At 43.1% G+C, this 20,000-nt stretch overlaps 1 protein-coding gene across 1 annotated transcript in view; it reads right to left on the bottom strand.

The window, feature by feature from the left end:
- prom1b (prominin 1 b) overlaps nucleotides 1-20,000 on the bottom strand; it is a 52,081-nt gene that overhangs the window by 12,626 nt on the left and 19,455 nt on the right. Inside the window, exons 5-19 of the mRNA XM_063193010.1 lie at nucleotides 12,969-13,089; nucleotides 12,784-12,847; nucleotides 12,378-12,467; nucleotides 11,982-12,005; nucleotides 9,329-9,546; nucleotides 8,453-8,527; nucleotides 8,074-8,137; nucleotides 7,561-7,569; nucleotides 6,729-6,888; nucleotides 4,303-4,455; nucleotides 3,838-3,961; nucleotides 2,392-2,495; nucleotides 1,109-1,193; nucleotides 726-872; nucleotides 444-515 (exon numbers count right to left, since the gene is read on the bottom strand). Of these exons, the coding sequence (XP_063049080.1) occupies nucleotides 444-515; nucleotides 726-872; nucleotides 1,109-1,193; nucleotides 2,392-2,495; nucleotides 3,838-3,961; nucleotides 4,303-4,455; nucleotides 6,729-6,888; nucleotides 7,561-7,569; nucleotides 8,074-8,137; nucleotides 8,453-8,527; nucleotides 9,329-9,546; nucleotides 11,982-12,005; nucleotides 12,378-12,467; nucleotides 12,784-12,847; nucleotides 12,969-13,089 (1,510 nt within the window). The remainder of the gene's footprint in view (nucleotides 1-443; nucleotides 516-725; nucleotides 873-1,108; nucleotides 1,194-2,391; nucleotides 2,496-3,837; nucleotides 3,962-4,302; nucleotides 4,456-6,728; nucleotides 6,889-7,560; nucleotides 7,570-8,073; nucleotides 8,138-8,452; nucleotides 8,528-9,328; nucleotides 9,547-11,981; nucleotides 12,006-12,377; nucleotides 12,468-12,783; nucleotides 12,848-12,968; nucleotides 13,090-20,000) is intronic.

Raw genomic sequence — 20,000 nt, 5'->3', positions numbered from 1 at the left:
TAAACAGAAAACAAACCAAAAACGGTTTTATGGACTTAACTCCAGCACGTACTTACATCAGAGAGGAGCCTCTTATAGACAAATCTTCAATCGTTCCACCATCAGAACTTAACCATGTACTATAGTACGTACATCATGACCTGTGCATTGCTTCAAGTTAGAGTTAACATCATCTTAATAGACTAAGCAAAGTGAATGAATTATCCTTGTCCACAGTCAAACACCATCTTTTACAGACAGGGTGAAATTATTGTATCAAATGCAGTCCATTCATCTAATAAGTGTCCATCCCGGATGGCATATCTAAAGCCTTGTTTGTATTGGATGGCTTGGGTTGGACCTGTACAGGCTCTGTCTCTGGCGCTCCGACTAGGGCCATGGTGTTTAGTGATTAGTGTTTCGCGTTTCATATAGGGAGGGATTCATGGTTGATTCAAACTCACCAGTTGGTCGGTCTGGGCTTCCAGGTCGTTTGCAAAGGATAACAAATCCACTACAGTCACGCCTTTGTTCACCTACAAGCCAAAACAACAGGCACTGTGAGAAAGAGACAGGGCATAACCTCGGAGACAGTAGAGATGGGGCATGTGTTGGAATGGACGTAGAGAGAAACCACAGTAGCAGTAGTAGGGTATTTCCAGAGTTGTATTTTGTATCATCACACACAGGTGTGTGTGCGTGCGTGCGTGCGTGTGTGCGTGCGTATGTGAAGGTGTTGAAAGTACCTCAGCCAGATAGGCCTCAAAGTCGATCTCTCCAACGCCGGTGTTGGCAAAGTTGAGGAGATTATCTCTCCCTTCTTGTCTCAACAGTATGATGCCCTCCAGGTCCACATTTACGCTGCTAAAAACTTTAGCCAGCTCAGGGTTGTACTGAAAAATGTGAAAAAATATATACACACACTCAATATTATCGATGAAAGAGATGCAAGCACAAATTGCACATTCTGGCATTCACATTATAGTTGTGCCCAAAATCTTACGTGAATGCTTTATTCATTATATACAGTATATGCAGTGTTGCTAAGGAATAATCCATTATGGGAAGGGTTAAGAGCCAAATGCAAATGTATTTTTTTCATTCAATACCATGTAGTTAAATTGCTTACCACTGTGGCATTGATGAAATTGTTGAAGTTGAACTTTTTCTCTAAATGCAGTGCTGAATACAGGCCACTATTGTCATAACAGTCCCTGGGAAAAAGGCAGAGAGAAAAAGACAAGGTAAAAGAGAGTGGAAGAAAAAAAATGGTAAATAGTTGTAACAATAGTATTTGATACATTTAAAATTTCAATTGAGCTTTGTACAAGTTTCAGCAGCTGCATCTGTCAGCCACTCTAGAACAACACACCGCACGATTCTGCCCTCTGCTGGTTAAACTGGTACATAACTTCTCACCACTTATAGACCCAGGCCAGACAGTAGAACATCCTGAGCCTGAACCTTTAACATTTTTTTTAAATGAGAAAAATACCTAAAAAAAAACCCTAATGTCTACATTTTATTATTGCAAACAAACGCTTTCAAGCTTGATATTATGCACTGAGCCCGAATACTATCAGCCCTGTAGACTGACATCAATTTAAATATCCATGATCTCGCTTTTTTAACACTGACCTTCCGGCATTTTCATTGAATGTCTATTTGTAGACCACTGTGCCCCTATGTCATGTTATGTAATGTAACGTGAGGCTCAATTCATGTTGGTGATACATCTCTCTCTATTGTTACGATTGTGATAAGGGGCAGTCGTGGAAACCGTGATCTAATGGTAAGGGAGGTTGTCTTAAGATCAAAGGGTTGCAGGTTCGAATCCCACCCTTACCCTCCCTCCATCCGCAACTGAAGTGCCCTTGAGCAAGGCACCTAAGCCCACACTGCTCCAGGGACTGTGACCAATACCCTGTAAAATAACTTTGGATTAAAAAGCGTCACCTGAGTGTAATGTAATGATATGTCTTTCTATATTTGATGCGGCATGTGATTTCTACTTGCCCATTTTCAGCTCTTTGGAACATCAATGTTTATCTTCTCTTATGTTAAAGCAGGGCTATTCAATTGGAGGCCCGAGGGCCACATGCGGCCCAGATGCAGTTCACATGCGGCCCAGGCATGGCCCCCAACTGAAGCAGTATACATTTCAGTTTTATTACTGCAGTACTTGCTTACTATTATTTGCTTGTGAATCTTCTGCTTGTCTTATACATTCACATTCAATGTGGTTAAGTTTTAGGTTAGAGGAACATGTTTAAAATTTGTTTGTGGACTACTGATTTTAAGTGTCATTTCAGTGGTCGTGATGTCTGAAAATGTGTGGCCCGACTGCAGTTCTTGGTTTCGAAATGTGGCCCAGATGAAATTCTAATTGAATAGCCCTGTGTTAAAGGATACCTGTACATGCTGCCGATGGTCAGGTCAATATTGGGGTCCTGAAACAGCATGCCGGGGAGGAAGTTCTTCTTCTCCGGGTGTACTATGAATGGCGTGTCAATGATCTGGAAAGAAGCATGAACTTAGTGGTCAGCGTTGTGGCCAATGCGCCATACAGTTGTAATAAGCGTCATGGTATATGGCTCCAGCAATGGTCTTTATGAGGTGCATTTGTAATTAACATATGAGCCAGATAAACATGAAAACGTGAAAAGGATGCTCTGATTTTTTTTTACTCTATGTTTATAAATTCTTCCAAACTTGTGCCATATTGTTTTGTTTAAAAAATGATGGAAAATAGCAGGCGTAAAAGTGTACGGATGTTTTCCAGCTGTCTTAGAGAACGCTGCAAAACCCAATACACTATAATGAAGCAAATGTTTACTACCCCTCTTGTGACATACAATACAATTAATTTGACCAGTTTTTGGAAGGTATTTGGCTGGAGTGTGTGTGTGTTTGTGTTTGTGTTTGTGTTTGTGTTTGTGTGTGTGTGTGTGCGTATGTGTGTGTGTGTGTGTGTGTGTGTGTGTGTGTGTGTGTGTGTGTGTGTGTGTGTGTGTGTGCGTGCGTGCGTGCGTGCGTGCATGCGTGCGTGCATGCATGCATGCACGCGTGCACGTGTGTGTTCGTCTGTGCGCATGTATGTTCGTCTGTATGCATTTGTGTGTGTGTGTTTATATCTGTGTGTTCATAATACAGTATACAGTATGTGTGCGTGTGCGTGTGCGTGTTCCAGCCCTGCTCCAGATCACCAAACACATTCCTCCATCGCTGTCTGGAATTCTACCCGACCGCCACCCCATCCCCTCGTAGCGGGCCAGGGACACACAACCACCCCAGTGTTAGGCCAGTTATGTAATATTACACAGCCCTCCAGCCTCCCAAAAGCCAAAACCAACACCTGCAGGATGCAGGCATGACCACGGAGAAGACTGATTTCCACATCAGCCACTCCTCAATTGCCTCTCTCATAACCACTACCCTTACCTACGCTGGGCTGGCGTTAAGTACAGTACAGTGCGTACAGTGGCGGTGCCTCCCACTTCAGAAGTGCAGACGTGTGGCATAAAGGGACGTGTGGTGCTCTGTGTAATGTTCGAGGCAATGGCTGCCAAGGTTTTGGGTTGCAGTGTGGATGCTTTCCCTCTAAACTTTGGCCCTTCAGTCTCAGTCCCACACACACACACACGCGCGTACACACACGCACACACGCACGCACACACATGGAGGCACATGCATGCACATAAGCACACAACGCGCACACACACACACACACACACACACACACACACACACACACACACACACACACACACACACACACACACACACACACACACACACACACGCACACACACACGCACACGCGCACACGCACACACCCCTTCATTCTCATTCACTGACCTTGAACAGCTCTCTGTTGGCCAGTGGCTCACAGACCAGTTTCTCAATATTGCCCCCGGCAACGAACGTGGACGTCACAATCGCCATTAGCACCCAGGAGAAGATGAAACTAAAACCCACACCGCTACGGTAGAGAGAGAGAGAACAGAGAGAGGGAGGGGAAAATCAGTGAGTTGGAATGAAGTTGCAAACCCCCTAAGTGCCGATTCAGAAAATAATCTCAATTCATTTTTATTCACTAGAAAGCTATCAAAATGGCATAGTTTTTTATTTTATTTATGTAATATAACTATTTATATGTATTATCAAGTACATGAATGTAAACCAAACCAACAATTGGGTTCTCTAAAAATATAGAAGTGCAGGTCTTCAGAAATGGAGTTAGGGGGTTTTGCATCTGAACTCTTCAATTTCCTCTATGACCTAAAACAAAATGGCTGCAGATAACCCCTGGTGATGACGTACGCCATGAGAAGGTTTCCGCCCGTGTTGGAGAGGCAGCCACGAGTGGTTGGGGTGGCGTTCTTGTCATAGCCACAGGTTCCACACAGCAGGCCCAGGAAGTTGAATGCCAGGATAAGAACCACCATACAGCAGATGGCCACACACCCGATCCACCTGCATAACACCAAGGCAAGGAAGAGAGAGAGAGAGAGAGAGAGAGATGCGTAAAGAAATTTGAAACTATTATTGGTCCATCTCTGTTACTTGTCCTGTCTTGCACTTAAATGTCCGTTTGTAAATGTCAGTCCTGTATTATGTCTATGTTCCGTCATGGTATAGAGAGAGAAACCTAATTTCAATTTCCTTGTATGACCAGAGCATATAAAGAAACAGGCAATAAAAGCTGACTTGACTTGACTTGACTTCAAACGGTTGAGTACCACTAGTCAGGGGTGGAAAGTAACTAATTACATTTACTCAAGTATTGTACTTGAGTAGCTTTTATGAGTACTTTGTACTTTTTAAGTAGTTTTTGAATATTTTTACTTGTAATGAATATTTTTACTTGTACTTGAGTACATTTTGACCCAAGTACTTTACTCAATTACACTGGAACCTGGCCTAAGTACTGAGTAAAAAATTGGACCAAATGCCATGCAAAATAATGCCACAATCTGCCGGAAATGAAAGATTATGCAGGATGGCACACAGCCTTTCCACTATTGTACTATCTTGGATCAATGCATCGGATGATAGCTGGAGCCAAGCAAGAGATAGAGGTCATGGAGGACGATATTCAAGAAAAAGAAACATTAAATTATTGAGAGGAAAGGTAATTCAAAGTAACAAAGTACTTTTACTCAAATTACATTTTTAAGTGAAGTACTTTTTTACTTTTACTTAAGTAGATTTTTAGATGGGTACTTTTACTTTTACTTGAGTAGGATTTAGGCAAAGTAAAAATGTTCTGTACTCTTTCCACCTCTGCCACTAGTGTTATTTTTCAGAGGTGCACCGAAAATTCGGCCGCAGAAAATATTCGGCCGAAAACGCAAAAAAAGACACTTTCGGTTTTCGGCCGAAAGCCAATTGAGTGGCCGAATCGGAGGTCGAATAGAAAATGAATTGAAAATGAGCATTAATGAAACTAATTTCAGTTCTACTCTAACATTTGAAGACTTCAAGTACACATTTATTTTCTATCAAAAACATGTCAAAACATTTATTGTAAACCATAGATTTCAGCAATATATAAAAATAGTTAAAAACTTAACTTTTGATCACTTTTGACTAAATTGTAAGCTTAATATTCGGTTTCGGTATTCGGCCAAGTGCTTAATTGTTATTCGGTTTCGGTTTCTGACACAAATTTTCATTTCGCTGCACCTCTAGTTATTTTTCAGAGCGCTTCCTTTGGCCAGGTGCGTAGGAGTGGAACCACTGGGTCACAAACGAAGAGACTAGAAAACTCCCGCACACTGTTCACATTTGCAGCGATTTACTTGCAACAATTCGGTCTATTGACATTCCCGAAACGTTGCAAGCAAAACGCGTTAATAAGAGCAGTGTGTGTGAGCTTTCGTGTCTCACTAGTGTAAAAGCTTTTACAAATCAGACTCACGCACACCATCACCAGTAATTACTGTTTCAATTACTCAGAATACTACATTTACAGTAAAAAGGCAGGACGCCAAGGCACTCTTCTTTCATAAAACCGCTTTATTGTATAGGCTAGTTCATGTTTGAACTTGAATAATTAAAAATATTGCCACTGCCAACATGTTTCGGCCTGCTACAGGGCCTTTAAGAGTGCACAAGGTGAATCAAGCAGTGACACTGCAGTGGCAGCATTTTTAATTATTTACTGCAAGTTCAAACATGAATTACTGGCCTCCACTCTACAATAAAGAGGTTTTATCTAAGAAGAGTACCTTGGCGTCCTGCCTTTTAAAAAAATATTTTCTACGTCTTGGCCAAAGAACAAACTTCAAACCACCACCAGTTTTACCACTTGAACGGCGCAGCCTTCCAGCTCTCTCCCTTTTTACTACATTTACAGTATACTCAGACAGGCTTTCTCTTATTTCAACACACAAGGTATGATTGTAGCCCCATAATGCACGCCGTGCCATCTGAGGCATACTGTAGCAGCCATTGAAAGGTTAAAGGTGGGGTTGCAGGTATGACATCACGTTGGGGGAACTCCCCCAGGATTCTAAGGCACATAGACTCCTATTAGCCTGCGGAACCCCCAACGTGATGTCAGAATGGTACATTTTCTCAAAATGGTTAACCTGCAGCCCCACCACCATGATAGTACTACTCTACTATGACATAACACCTAGTAATGGGCCTTTAGTAATGAACTACGACTTGGTCATTGCCATTCTGGTAACAACACATTTATAACGCCGTGTTGCAGCAGGTTAACCAGCAAGATGGGGCACCTGTAAAAGTCCATCTGGTCGATCTGAGGGTAGAAGGTCTCAATGTTCTTCTGGTTGTCTGTCAAGAACTTGGTGAAGTTAATCAGTGCTGGCTCCAAGGGAAACATTTTAGTGAAGCCAACGATTTCACCTCCAACTTTATCCAGCATTCCCTTCACACCTAGAGGTGAAAAGATGCATAAAGGGACAGAGAGGTGTGAGTGTGTTGGATTGTTATGGGGAGAGGCAAATAAAGAAATTTTCCGCATCCTGATAAAGAGTTAGAAGGCTAGATTCTAAGCACAGACCTCAATACACATCAGCAGGGGAAAATGCAGTACAGTTCATTGTCATCTAATCTACAACATCGTTATTAAAGGAGTATGCCACTATTTTGGGGCTTAATACAGTTAAAAATCGTTGGCCAGGGTTTATAAAGGTGGTAAAGTGTCTTATTTTTCATGTAAGCCATTGTCTTGCTTTAAGACAAGTAAAAAGAGGGAGCATGTCGCTAAGCTAGTGAAAGTCAATGGATCCGTGTAGCATGCTACAATGCTACACGGATCCATTGACTTTCACTAGCTTAGCGACATATTTCCTCTTTTAACTTGTCTTAAAGCAAGACAACGCTTAACATGAAAATTAAGACACTTTACCACCTTTATAAACCCCAGCCAACGATTTTAACTGTATTAAGCCCCTAAATAGTGGCATACCCCTTTAATATGGGAAAGCTACTGGTAATGATTACAGAGTCGGTTTACATGTTTTCAAGTAATGCCACTCTAAAGCACTACTTGGAAATCACTATAGCAACGGGTGGGGGACAGGGGGGCACGTCACTGACACTTACGAGGCAGCGCTGTTTTACGAGAAAAATGGATTTCCCAAAATGGCAGAACAAAAAGGAAGAACAGAACAGAACATGTCATGGTGATTATCTTTAATTGGATGAAACCATAGACATTTGAAAGCCAAAACATGTCATGGTGATTATCTTTAATTGGATGAAACCATAGACATTTTTTAAAGCCACAACTACTAGTCAGTCAGGGCCGTTACATTGCTGTTTGATTGCTGAAGAAAAAAAGTCATGGATATTGTAGGAATGCCATGCTATTTTTATATTTCAACCTTATGCTTGTAGTATCAAAATTGCAATCAAACAACTTTAGTATGAGCGATATTGCAGCAGCAATATTGCAATCAAGCTACCACATGAAGCAATTTCATAGTAGTAGTAGTATAGTACCATACCATAGTAGATATGGTTTGAGGACCTGAAGGAGATTAACAAGCAGTACATATATATAGTACGTAGATAGTATATATATATAGAGAGAGATCTACATAGTCGTATGCCTACCTGTGACCATGTTTTTGGTTTGGTCTGAGACCAGCCTTGGGGTGTTGTTAAAGGCTGAGTAGCCCTAAAGCAGAGAAGAGTGACACACATGATTCACATGATTCAACCATACACACACACACACACGCACGCGCACGCACATGCGCAGACACGCGCACGCACACACGCACATGCTCACACACACGCACGCACGCAAGCACGCACGCACGCACGGAGACACACACACACACACACACACACACACACACACACACACACACACACACACACACACACACACACACACACACACACACACACACACACACACACACACACACACACACAAATCATTAAAGAGCAACATTTCACATGTAAAACGTTAGTAAGTGATTATTACCCTCTGAACTATGTTGCTGAGGTCTGTTTTGAGAACGTTGTCCACATTGGCCAGCTGGTGGTTCACATCAGGCAGCTAAGGGCAGCACACATGCAGGAAGTTGAAGAGGGAGCTTAGCACAGCACACACTACAAGTTAGCATATCAGATAGGCATCAGAAGAATAATACCGGTACGCCACGGGCTCGCAGGGCTGCTTACGGAGCGTAATGCAGGGAATGAGTGGAGGTGCAAAACGCACACCAGAAAAAGAGGTGCTGGCGACCAGAAAATACAATTGCAGGAGGAGAGAAGTGCCGCACACTCTCAAGTTAAATAAACAGTTTTTAATGTGACAACATTTCGGCCTGTCGGCCTTCTTCAGGTCACGTGTAATGCAGGGAAACCTGAACCTCAGTGCATCTCCTGTGTACACTTTCCTGGTGCTTTATTAACTAAGCCTGAGATTTCATTCATTCTTGTTTTCCCATACGTAGAGTGAAACTATAAACTCATAAAGTACTATTGTATGAATAACAGGGATCGTCATGGGTTAGAATAGACTATTGCCCATTCATTGCCCTGTGCTTTGCTGTGCTGTGCTGTGTGTGTGTGTGTGTGTGTGTGTGTGTGTGTGTGTGTGTGTGTGTGTGTGTGTGTGTGTGTGTGTGTGTTTGTGTGTGTGTGTGTGTGTGTGTGTGTGTGTGTGTGTGTGTGTGTGTGTGTGTGTGTGTGTGTGTGTGTGTGTATGCGTGAGAGTGCGTGCGCGCATGCGTGCGTGCGTGCATGCGTGCGTGCATGCGTGTGTGTGCAAATGCGTGCGTGTGGGGGTGTGTGCGTGCATGCATGCACATGGTACGTGTGCGTGTGTGTACACGTGTGATGCCTGTCGCGCTACCTTGTTGAAGTTGGCGTTGAGGGCCAGCTGGCTGAGCGTGCCCCGGATGGTGTTGCAGGTGTGCGAGACCTCCCCGTAGGTGCAGGCGGGGTCGTTGAGGGTGTTGGCGAGGTTGGTGCGCTCGTTCTGGAGGCTCTCCTGCAGCTTCCCCGTGGCATCCTGGAGCATCTCCAGAGAGGTGCTGACGTTCTCCAGAGCCTCCTTAGTCTCCCGCATGGCTGCGGTGGCGAGGGGAAAGGGTGAGGAGGAGGTTAAGGGTTATTTTCAGATACTGTGGCCATTTCTCAACGTCAAGTGTTCTAGCCTTGCCAGTGCAAATAATGCCCATATTTTTCGCAGATTTCACCAAGGAGTATCCAATGTAACTAGTTCTAAAATGTTAACCCCTTAAGACACGGCTTTATACATTTGTTGTTACCAGTATGGTAATGACCAAGTTGTGGTGCATTACTAAAAAGCCTGTGTTGTGTCATAGTATTGTAGTGCTATGGTAGTTACATTTCAATGACTATTACAGCGTGCCACTGGAGGTACGGCGCGCATTAAGGGGGTCTACTGAATGAATTAATTAATAATTGGATACTCCTGCGAAAAATGATCGTTACTCGCACTACTAAGGCTAACACTTGACTTTGAGAAACACACTGTGCGTTTCCAGATACCTGCTGTTATTCAGGGTCACAGGATGGCACTGACTGAATTCTGTTTTTTTTTTTTTTTAAGTAGGTTAATAGCAAAGAGAGCAATGTAAATAAAGTATAACCAGAGAGAGTAGAGAGAGAGAGGTTCCATTGGCCCATTGTTTCCGGGTTCTATTATTGCAAGGGGGAGGGGGGGGGAAATCCCCCTTTAGGCAGACCTAGGCAGACCTAAGGACTGTTCTATTCAATGCTAGGAGTATTATGACACACCCCTTTAGGCAGACCGGAACCTGGTCATGTTAGGTGCCCATAGCAACCTATTACATTGGCATATCTCTATATACTTAAAGAATCTCTGGTGTAACGTTAGGGTTAGGAGGGTACGTGTAGTCTATGCATCCTCCAGCTGGCAGGTGCCTCACAGTACAGGTAGGACAGTGTCAATGAGAAGGAGGAGCTGCATCACACTGCCATGTAAACTTTAAATTTTTTAAATTAGAGCAAACAAGTGATGCTGATAACATAAAAAAACATAAAATATGTAAAAGTAATACAAATTTAACATAAATATAGCACACTAAAATGACATCAAAATTCAAGGAGGGATAGGTAAATGATGACAACTAGGGATAACTAAAACATTAAAAATAAAATGTACGTTTACGTAGAACAACCAGAAAAGCATCCGAATGCAACAGAGCCATGGCAACAACAAAAAAGAGAGAAGCTGCGTAGACTGGGAATAACTTCAGAATTAAAGACGTCAGTCCCACCATTAAGCTGGTCTTTAACACTGCTGTAGTTGGCAGCTGCCGTTCGGCAATAACTTCCCTAAATTGAACCCTACTACATCACAGAACTGTATGGACTCAGATATTTGCTAACCCCAGGCTACAACTGATCCTGTTAATAATATATCACACAGGAGAAGGTCATCGTGTTATCTGAAGCAGAACCAATCAAAACAGGGCCCCATCCTCAATGCTCCCCAGTGGTCAGGTCTGAATGAAGTTTGTGGATGGTCGGCGGTTTTTGTGTGTGGCACTGCTCAGCACTGGCCAGGTTCCAGTCGCTCCGCTCCTGCCCTGCTGATCATACACTCCCCTTTCACTGCCGAATGCCACCCACACCACATGAACGCAGGCCAGAATGGCCACCGCCACCCTGTGGGCACCGCCTCTCGTTACAAAGACACTCTTTCCCGGTCACCTGTAGTGCTTCATCTAAATGCCAATATCTTTCTCCACAGTCCACCGAAGCACACAATGATGTGCATACATGTACATGCATACGCACGCATGCACGCACGCACGCACGCACGCACGCACACACACGTTTCCAGTCGGGTCGGAGTAGGATTGACCTAGGGCTGTCAAATACACCAGACCATTCAAGGATGTACTAGAGGATATGACCTCTAGCCAGGCGACCTGGCTTGGCTGTGGTTTTACTGGCACGAGCGTTATTGGCAGTGCGTGGCCTCTACAAGAGGATTCAGGATTTGAAGACACACACCGTCCTCCTTACACAGCTCTCTATTTAGGCCGCACTTACACAAAGCAGCACAGATACGGCCTCTTGCTCCAATGATTAGATTAAGACCCCCTGAAATGGTAGCCTATGCTGGGGATTTAATGTCCTTCCAAATTAAATACTGAGCGGGTGCTCTCTCCGCGGGTCACACATAACACACGGCCCAGTGTTCGCCAAATAACGGCAGAATCTCTCTCGCAGACACCTTTACACCATGGAGACACAGTCATGAAGATTCTATTCATCCCGATTTGGCGGAAAAAAAACCCCACCTACAGCCACAGAACATTTGCTAAAATATGGACCGTAACAGGAATAGTGTTGAGTCGAGACATGCTATTTTGACACGACTGCTAATGTCAGGTGAGGTTTAGGGGATATCACCACAGCACAGGGTAAATAAACAAACAACACCACATGGTCACAGAGGGGGTGGAGAGTCACGTCACGGACTGGGATCGAACTTCTGTTTGCATTACCTTTGATAGCACCCTCCACTTTGACTTAAGGGCCAAATGCAATTAGACAAATCAGAGAGAGAGAGAGAGAGAGAGAGAGAGAGAGAGAGAGAGAGAGAGAGAGAGAGAGAGAGAGAGAGAGAGAGAGAGAGAGAGAGTGTGAGAGAGTGAGAGAGAGAGAGACAGACAGACAGACAGACAGAGAAAGAAAGTAAGAAAGCAAGAAAGTAAGAAAGTAAGAAAAGAAAGTAAGATTAGGATTAAGATACTACTAAGTATTATACGCAGCAGATAAGTACTATTTTGACAGTTACTGTGGCATGCATGCCATTCCTGTTGAGTTCTTGGAAAAGAGACAGACAAAAAGGGGAGAGAAAGTGAAGAGCGAGACTGGATAGTGTGAATGTTCCTCTGTACCTCCAGTCATGCGTAAGGCATTATCCAGCGCTGGGACAACATCTCTCTCCAGCTGGGTTTGAATTCGGCCACCAAGCAATGTACCAATATCTGAAAAGGAGGCACAGCAATGCACCAATATCTGAAAATGAGGCACAGCAAGGTTTTCTAAAACCCGTAATAAAATAATAGCAGGTAGTTAATTTATCTTTTTACAGTATGTTATCTCTTTAATTTATCTTCATGTACTGTACATAGGCCTACATACCGGTACATACATATACATCAATCCATCCATCCATACACCCATCCATTGATACATACATACAATACATACATACATACAGTATGCACGTACATTAATACACACATGTACTGATACATATATCATTAACATATACATACAAACTTCATCTTTGATACTCACTGTCCAGGTCAGAGAGGGCTTTGTTTTTAGCCGTGGTGTATTGGGAGGTCAGATAATCTATTTGCTGCAAATGCAAAAAGTAGACGTGTGAGCCAAAAACTCTTAAGACAAATTAATATATATATACACACACACACACATGTATGTTTACTTTGTCTGCATAAACAAGTGCAATCAATGCTTACCGCTGGTGTGTAGTTGGCAAAGGACTTGAGGTCTCTGATGTTGGAGTTGACCAGTCGCCTGGTGCTTTTGATGTGGGAGCTGATGTTATGGTTGGCTGCATATGCAACCAGTACACCAGCACTGTCATAAGAAACACAGAGAACACAAAGATTCATGTGAGACCACTGACTCAAGTAGAGCATCTCCACTGGAGAAGAAGAGCTCTTTTCCAAAACGCTATATCCACCATTTTTGACTTTTGGCATTTTAATATTGGAATTGACTGAAAGTAGTCCTATTATCTATGTGTGAATTCTTGCCATTGCCAAATGTTTTGAGAACATACTTTTTAAACCTCTGTAAAATGGATTTTGCAATGCAATTCAATGGAATGCCCAATACAAAAATGTCAATTTCCCAACATTCTATCAAATGGATATATCTCATTTTGGAAAAGAGCTCTTCTTCCAAGCCGAGCCGGTCGCTTTAGTGTTTGAACGGTGTCTCTATCTCGAAAGGCCTAGGCTCCTCACTGTCACTCTGAACACCCTACTACGTACAGTATACAGTACACACTGACAGATGGGTCAAGCAGATATGCACTTGCAGCCAGTGACCAGGAGGGGGTGTTGTATTGTATTGTAAGAGCATCGCACACCTCACAAACAAAATAACCATCCGGTGCCTTGTTGTGTGGCAGATTAAACTGGGGCGTGTTATTCTGTTAGTACAATAAGGACATACTGACTCATACGAACAAAGTACAGTGGTGAGCGCTGTAAGCCTGTTTTCTCACCAGATGAGAGATACTCCTTGCTAGACTTTGTGGTTTCCTCGAATCAAGCTCTTCCCCTCCTCCTCCCCCACCTGCCACACACCATCCCTATAAATAGCTCTTCCCTAAAGGGATCCCGCTGAAATCCCAAAGCCTATTTGGACCATTTGTGGTAGAGTTTGTGTGCTGTGGTTAGTGTGTCTGATGTTTTGTATGCGTTAGCTTGACGGTGGAAATATTGTTTATAACTAGCAGAATGACAATAACTTGTTCGAACCACCTTGATCAATCTTCTCTAAACACATTTTACTGCAGTATTCCTTTATAGGGCACACAAATCTGAGCTTCTGGGTGGAAAAAAAAGTTTGACAGGCTCCAGGCCACTGCTGATTGGTCAAATGTCATGATGTCACTATCTGTGTGAAAGCCTGATTTCTCCTGATGAATTTCATATAGTAACCCATTTGGTTGTACACCCCTTGTAGAGAGGCATGGCAGGAGCATTTGTAATAGGCGTGGAAAGTGATAGGAAGTGATCAATATATAGTCACTTGCCCTATAAAGGGTTAACTGGTGGGTCGGGACCCAAAAGAGGTAGCCATGCACAAAGTGTTCGAAATTGTGTATGAATGTCTTAAAAATGGACTGTGGACATTTGAAAGGTAACGCTTCAAAAAATATGGTGCAGATAAACACACACTGTACATATCCACACAGAACCTTTCTTTCTTCTCTTTTTCTTTCTTTCTTTCTTTCTTTCTTTCTTTCTTTCTTTCTTTCTTTCTTTCTTTCTTTCTTTCGTTATTTCCTTCAGTGTCTCTTTCAAAAATACTGTATACACAAACACACTGTGCACTGTGCACTGTGTCCAGACCTACATTACGTTAGCTGACAGGGCGTACAAACAGTGGCCGGAGAACACCTTTTAAACCCCCCATGCATCCTGGATGACCCCCCCCTTTGCCCTGGCAGGTACAGAGCATTTCACACGTTAACAGCCCGACCCAAGGACAGCTCTCCCCCCACTGATATGCCTCTGTTGAATGGCCCAACTTGGGCTCCTCATCCACTTCGGAAAAATACACACTTATCAGTTCATAACACCACATGCACTATTAGGCCTACTGCGAGTGAATCCCACAGCATCAATATATGCTACAGTAATTGTGAGGTATGTGGCTATATTTTATAGTTCATTTTGTACAGTGTGTGTCTATCAACTCTTTTCTAGGTCTACATGTCTATATGTTAAATGTATGGAGCCAAATTTTCTCCTGTATGGCTGCATCATTGTAGAACTGATTCTGATTCTGAAACGCACCCTTTCACCCACCCTCACGTACCTCCACATTTGATTAAATGCCCTCACATTACTTTGGAAATTGCTGGGTTTGATTACAGATTACTGGCTATCTCCACTTTTCATTAGCTCTCTCCTCCCCCTTTCCTGTCAGACTCTCTCGAGTGCTGTCACAGTTTAATAAAGCTGTAACTTGAGGATTGGTGATTAAGCTTTCTGAAGGCACATTGAACTCTGTCTGAATATGAGTGTGTGTGTGTGTGTGTGTGTGTGTGTGTGTGTGTGTGTGTGTGTGTGTGTGTGTGTGTGTGTGTGTGTGTGTGTGTGTGTGTGTGTGTGTCTGTGTGTGTGTGTGTGTGTGTGTGTGTGTGTGTGTGTGTGTGTGTCTCTCTCTCTCTCTCTCTCTCTCTCTCTCTCTCTCTCTCTCTCTCTCTCTCTCTCTCTCTCTCTCTCTCTCTCTCTCTCTCTATGAGTGTGTGTGTGTGTGTGTGTGTGTGTGTGTGTGTGTGTGTGTGTGTGTGTGTGTGTGTGTATGAGCATACGTGTGTGAATGTTGAAATTCAAAACTGAGATTTTGCATGTAAAGCAGAAACAGTCTGACGTAATACGCGTTGAAGAAAACTCTCTATTACTTGCCATCAAGACATACATTCTAAAGCCAATGGCAGTTTAGTTTACTCCCAAGACAACTACATTTGACTGATAATGTACTTTGTACTACGTGTACTTCTTCAGCCACTGCATGCCCAGGCAAGCAGCCACACACACACGCTGCCACGCACGCACGCACGCACGTACGGACGCACGCACGCACACACACACACACACACACACACACACACACAGGCAGTCCCTTTCTTCCATTAACAAAATACTCTTTGTGGACCGGTCTTCTGCTATCAGCAGCAGGAGAACTGAAATCATCTCAGAGAGCACACAGAGAACAGGAGAAGGGAACAGGCTTTGCAAACACAGGCAGCACGACTGCCAGAAAGAAGCAGGATGAAAGATGAAAGTTGAAAGGTGCACACAACACATCATTCATACGGGAGCTTTCCCACAACGCAGAGGGGACTATCAGTGTCAAACTGCAAATGAGCGAATCTCTCTCTCTCTCTCTCACACACACACACACACACATGCACGCACGCACGCACGCACGCACGCACGCACGCACGCACGCACACACACAGGGCATTGTAAGTTTTAATGCTGATAAACGACCTGGCTCTCCAACAGAAATCAAATTTCACACTCCTGACCGTGGAGGTTGTGTCATCTCTGAATGTAAACCACTGTTGCATACTGTCCCTTTCGGAATGGCAAAGTAAGTCAAAGTAGTTTAAATTGACCTATTTAGAAGTCATATTCTGCGCGCGCATTGTTGACTCAAACACACACACACACACACAAACAGACAGTGCAGACCCTAAAGAGAGAAGACCTTGCCGTCCTGGAGCATGTACATTTGCAAAAATAGAGATCCTGAAAAGTACTCTTGTTAAGCTATTTCAAGAGGGAAGAGGCTGTTCCAGAAGCATAGGAGATGTTTGTGGTTACAAGAAACGTACCGACTGGACTGAGGCTACCACCAGGAATACCCATGTCTGTGGCGCCCACTTCATATCTGAAGTTATCATGACCATCCATTTTCTAATTTCGGAAAAAAAACACCCGGCTAGTTTCTTTACAAATGTGCGGTAAATTACCGATTTCGCTCCAACAATGAGCAACATGCAGCCCGACTAGTAAATGGGTCTATAGAGCACTACTGTATGTGGTATTATTCCTCTGTGGAGCTCCCTCTAGTGTCTGGAGTTAAACGGACAATCCGGTAAAATTAAAAGGCTTCCCTTCCCCTTGCTCTATGCATGTATGCAAACCACGTCCGAATTTCCTCAGATTTAAATCGTACTCATATAGGGACTTTTGACAAAGTTCAATAAGTAAGAAAATTAGTTCTAAAAAGAGTTCTATGTTTTAACCTTCTCTTTACATTACACTTTGCTGATGCTTTTTAATCCAAAAGCGACTTACAGATATTTACAGGGTATTGGTTACAGTCCCTGGAGCAATGTGGGGTTAAGTGCCTTGCTCAAGGGTATACTTCAGCCATTAATGGATGGAGTTTTAGGGAGAGGTCAGGGTGGGATTCGATCTGCAATCCAACTCCCTAACCATTAGGCCTACACCACGACTGCCTGCTGCCAGCTACAGGGCTTGAATGGACAGACATACTCCACATACGGTCAAGGATGGATTACTGCAAGGGCCTACCGGGCCCAGGCCCAGGGGCCCAAGAGTCCAGAGGGCCCTGAAGCCCAATCCTCTAAATTTCCATTCTCATGTTGTGTAAAATCACACTTTTAATAACTCTATTTTCACATATTTTCAGGGGAAAAACACCTGAATGCCCAATATAGGGTCTCTAACATCTGGAGGGGGCCCTTTCTTGTTGTCTGGCCCAGGGGCCCATGGAGTCATGATCCGTCCCTGCATACGGTACTGCTTAATCATCCTTTAAACATCTGCCTTCAGGCAGGTTTATACAGTAAGCATTATGTCAGCATCTACCTTCCAGCATCTCCCTCAGAGTTTGACAGGAGATATATTTTACGAAGCTATTCCACCTCGCTGCCTGAGCAAGGCAGCCCACTGGCTACAAATATAGTATCAATCGCGTCATCGCAATGTGGCGTCACTGAGTTTCTTGGTGGGGTCTGAATGACTGTGTGGACTCGCTCTGACTCATTCCCTTCATGAGAAGAATCAACATTCTAATATTAGAAGTTCAATGATGACTCACTGTATAAGGAGAGATTGCCATTCAACTTGGTCTATCTATCTATCTATCTATCTATCTATCTATCTATCTATCTATCTATCTATCTATCTATCTATCTATCTATCTATCTATCTATCTATCTATCTATCTATCTATCTATCTATCTATCTATCTATCGCACAAGTATGCACATCACAGTAGTGTGGGGTCTTTGCATGTCAGTATTTGTGTTAGTAGGTATGTTACAGTAACTGACCAGTCAGATTAGGCATACTGAGCCAGACTGGTTAAGTTCATCACGCAGGAGTCTGTGTGGTGGGCTAGGTCATCCACCTTATCTCTGGGTCACTAGTGCTTGACCAAACTACAGTATACAGTTTTTCTCGATTGGTTTGGCTAATTTCTTGAAACCGAGATGACATTTCTATACATTTTGGGTCATTTGGCTAAACATTCTTACACTTCTGCACAACAGTTCAGATAACTAGCAAAATGTCATATACCTCCCAAAACAGCTCATTCTTGCATCAGCAATAAACCTTCTCCCACATAAATAGTCAGTACCATAAAAATGGCATATATCCTTCTCAATTGGTTTGCTCATTTGCATTCATTTAGTCATTCTGTCAAAATAAACTGGATGGTTCAGCATATCGCCATGGATCCTCATCACTTGCTCATATCACTCCAAAAACAGTTTACCCATGTGTCGAAACTAAATTCCTTCCACAGAATGCCGTTTGAAAAAATGTCAAGAAATTAGCCAAATAACAGAGGAAAGTGTAGTATACACGGTTGTAAAATTATTTTCTACAAACTAGTAAAGTTACAATACCATCTGGCCTGTTGAACACTGTCATGAATTTACTGTTTACAGTAAAGAAATTCTTAAAATATTATGTCCTTGACTGTTTTGACAATTGTGTAGACTACTTTGCATATGATGACTCACACAATGAAATCATGCTGACATGTTTTGGAGAGGGCAACCGTTTGACTGAGAATTGTCTAATTCTTTTAGACAGGTCAATTCATTTGGAAAATGTGCTAAATGTATGCTCAATGTGTCAACTGTAGGGTACTTGTATATAGCCATCTGCCGAGATGTACTAAACATTTGAGACATGTACAAAGCATTTGAAATTTGATGAAAGCAATGAATAATGCCATTCTGTTGTGGGAAATTGTAAGTTGGTTTGGAGATTTGTCCGTGTTGTTTTGAGAATGTCATCTCAGTTTTGAGAAATTAGCCAAACCAATCGAGAAAAACTGTAATACGATAAAAGACTGATTTTCAACCTATGGGCCGGGGCCTTGAAATAATTTTCTACAAATTATAATCATATTTTGGTGTGTGTTGCTATTGATTTATTTGAGTTTTATTCTTTATTGGGTCAGAAGTGGGCCCTGAACTTTTTTGACAATTTCGAGTGGGCGCCACGTTGGAAAAGGTTGGGAACCCCTGCGATAAAAGATTCAAATACGAGTAGCTTCTCCGTCTCCTATGTATGGCTGTTGCATATTGCATATCACCTAGTGTGTAGCCCCTTAATGCACGCCGTACCTCCTGTGGCACGCTGTAGTAGACATTGGAAGTTAACTACTATAGTACTACACTACTATGACAGTGCACAGAGCCTTTAATTATACATTACCACTTGGTCATTGCCATTCTGGTAACAGCCAATTTATAATGCCGTGTTTTAAGGGGATATTACAGTAAGCAATCTTTCATCCTCCTCTATAACTGAATGGAACTTTCACAGTGTGAACCAATTTCACAGCTCCTTTGTGAATCCCCCTCACTTGACAGCCTACCTCTGAGTCACCGCATTGTCTCTTCTCATTAGTGATGTGAAATACCACACCCACAAGCCTGGCATGCCATTACAAATCGCTACAGAGGAAGACAAAAAAAAACCCACTTCAATCAATGCCTCAGACCCACATTTCACGGCAAAAAAACCAACAACAACACCTGAATGTGAGGAGCGAGGAGCGAGGAGCGTCTGCAATGTTCTGGCATCCGTGTGCATGGCGCTTCTCCGCCAGCCCTTGCTACCAATCAGCCTCTTGTGTGAGAGCATGAAAGGACAGTGATTAACCTGACGCCAACTTCCTCCTCAGCTGAGGACAAAGCAGGGGAGCGAGAGAGTGGCGGGCACGGCGCGGAGGGGAGGGGAGCTGAACGG

Source organism: Engraulis encrasicolus, unplaced genomic scaffold (assembly GCF_034702125.1).
Source record: "Engraulis encrasicolus isolate BLACKSEA-1 unplaced genomic scaffold, IST_EnEncr_1.0 scaffold_27_np1212, whole genome shotgun sequence".
NCBI classification, from domain to species: Eukaryota; Metazoa; Chordata; class Actinopteri; order Clupeiformes; family Engraulidae; genus Engraulis; species Engraulis encrasicolus.
This window is presented reverse-complemented; position numbering and strand designations above follow the sequence as displayed.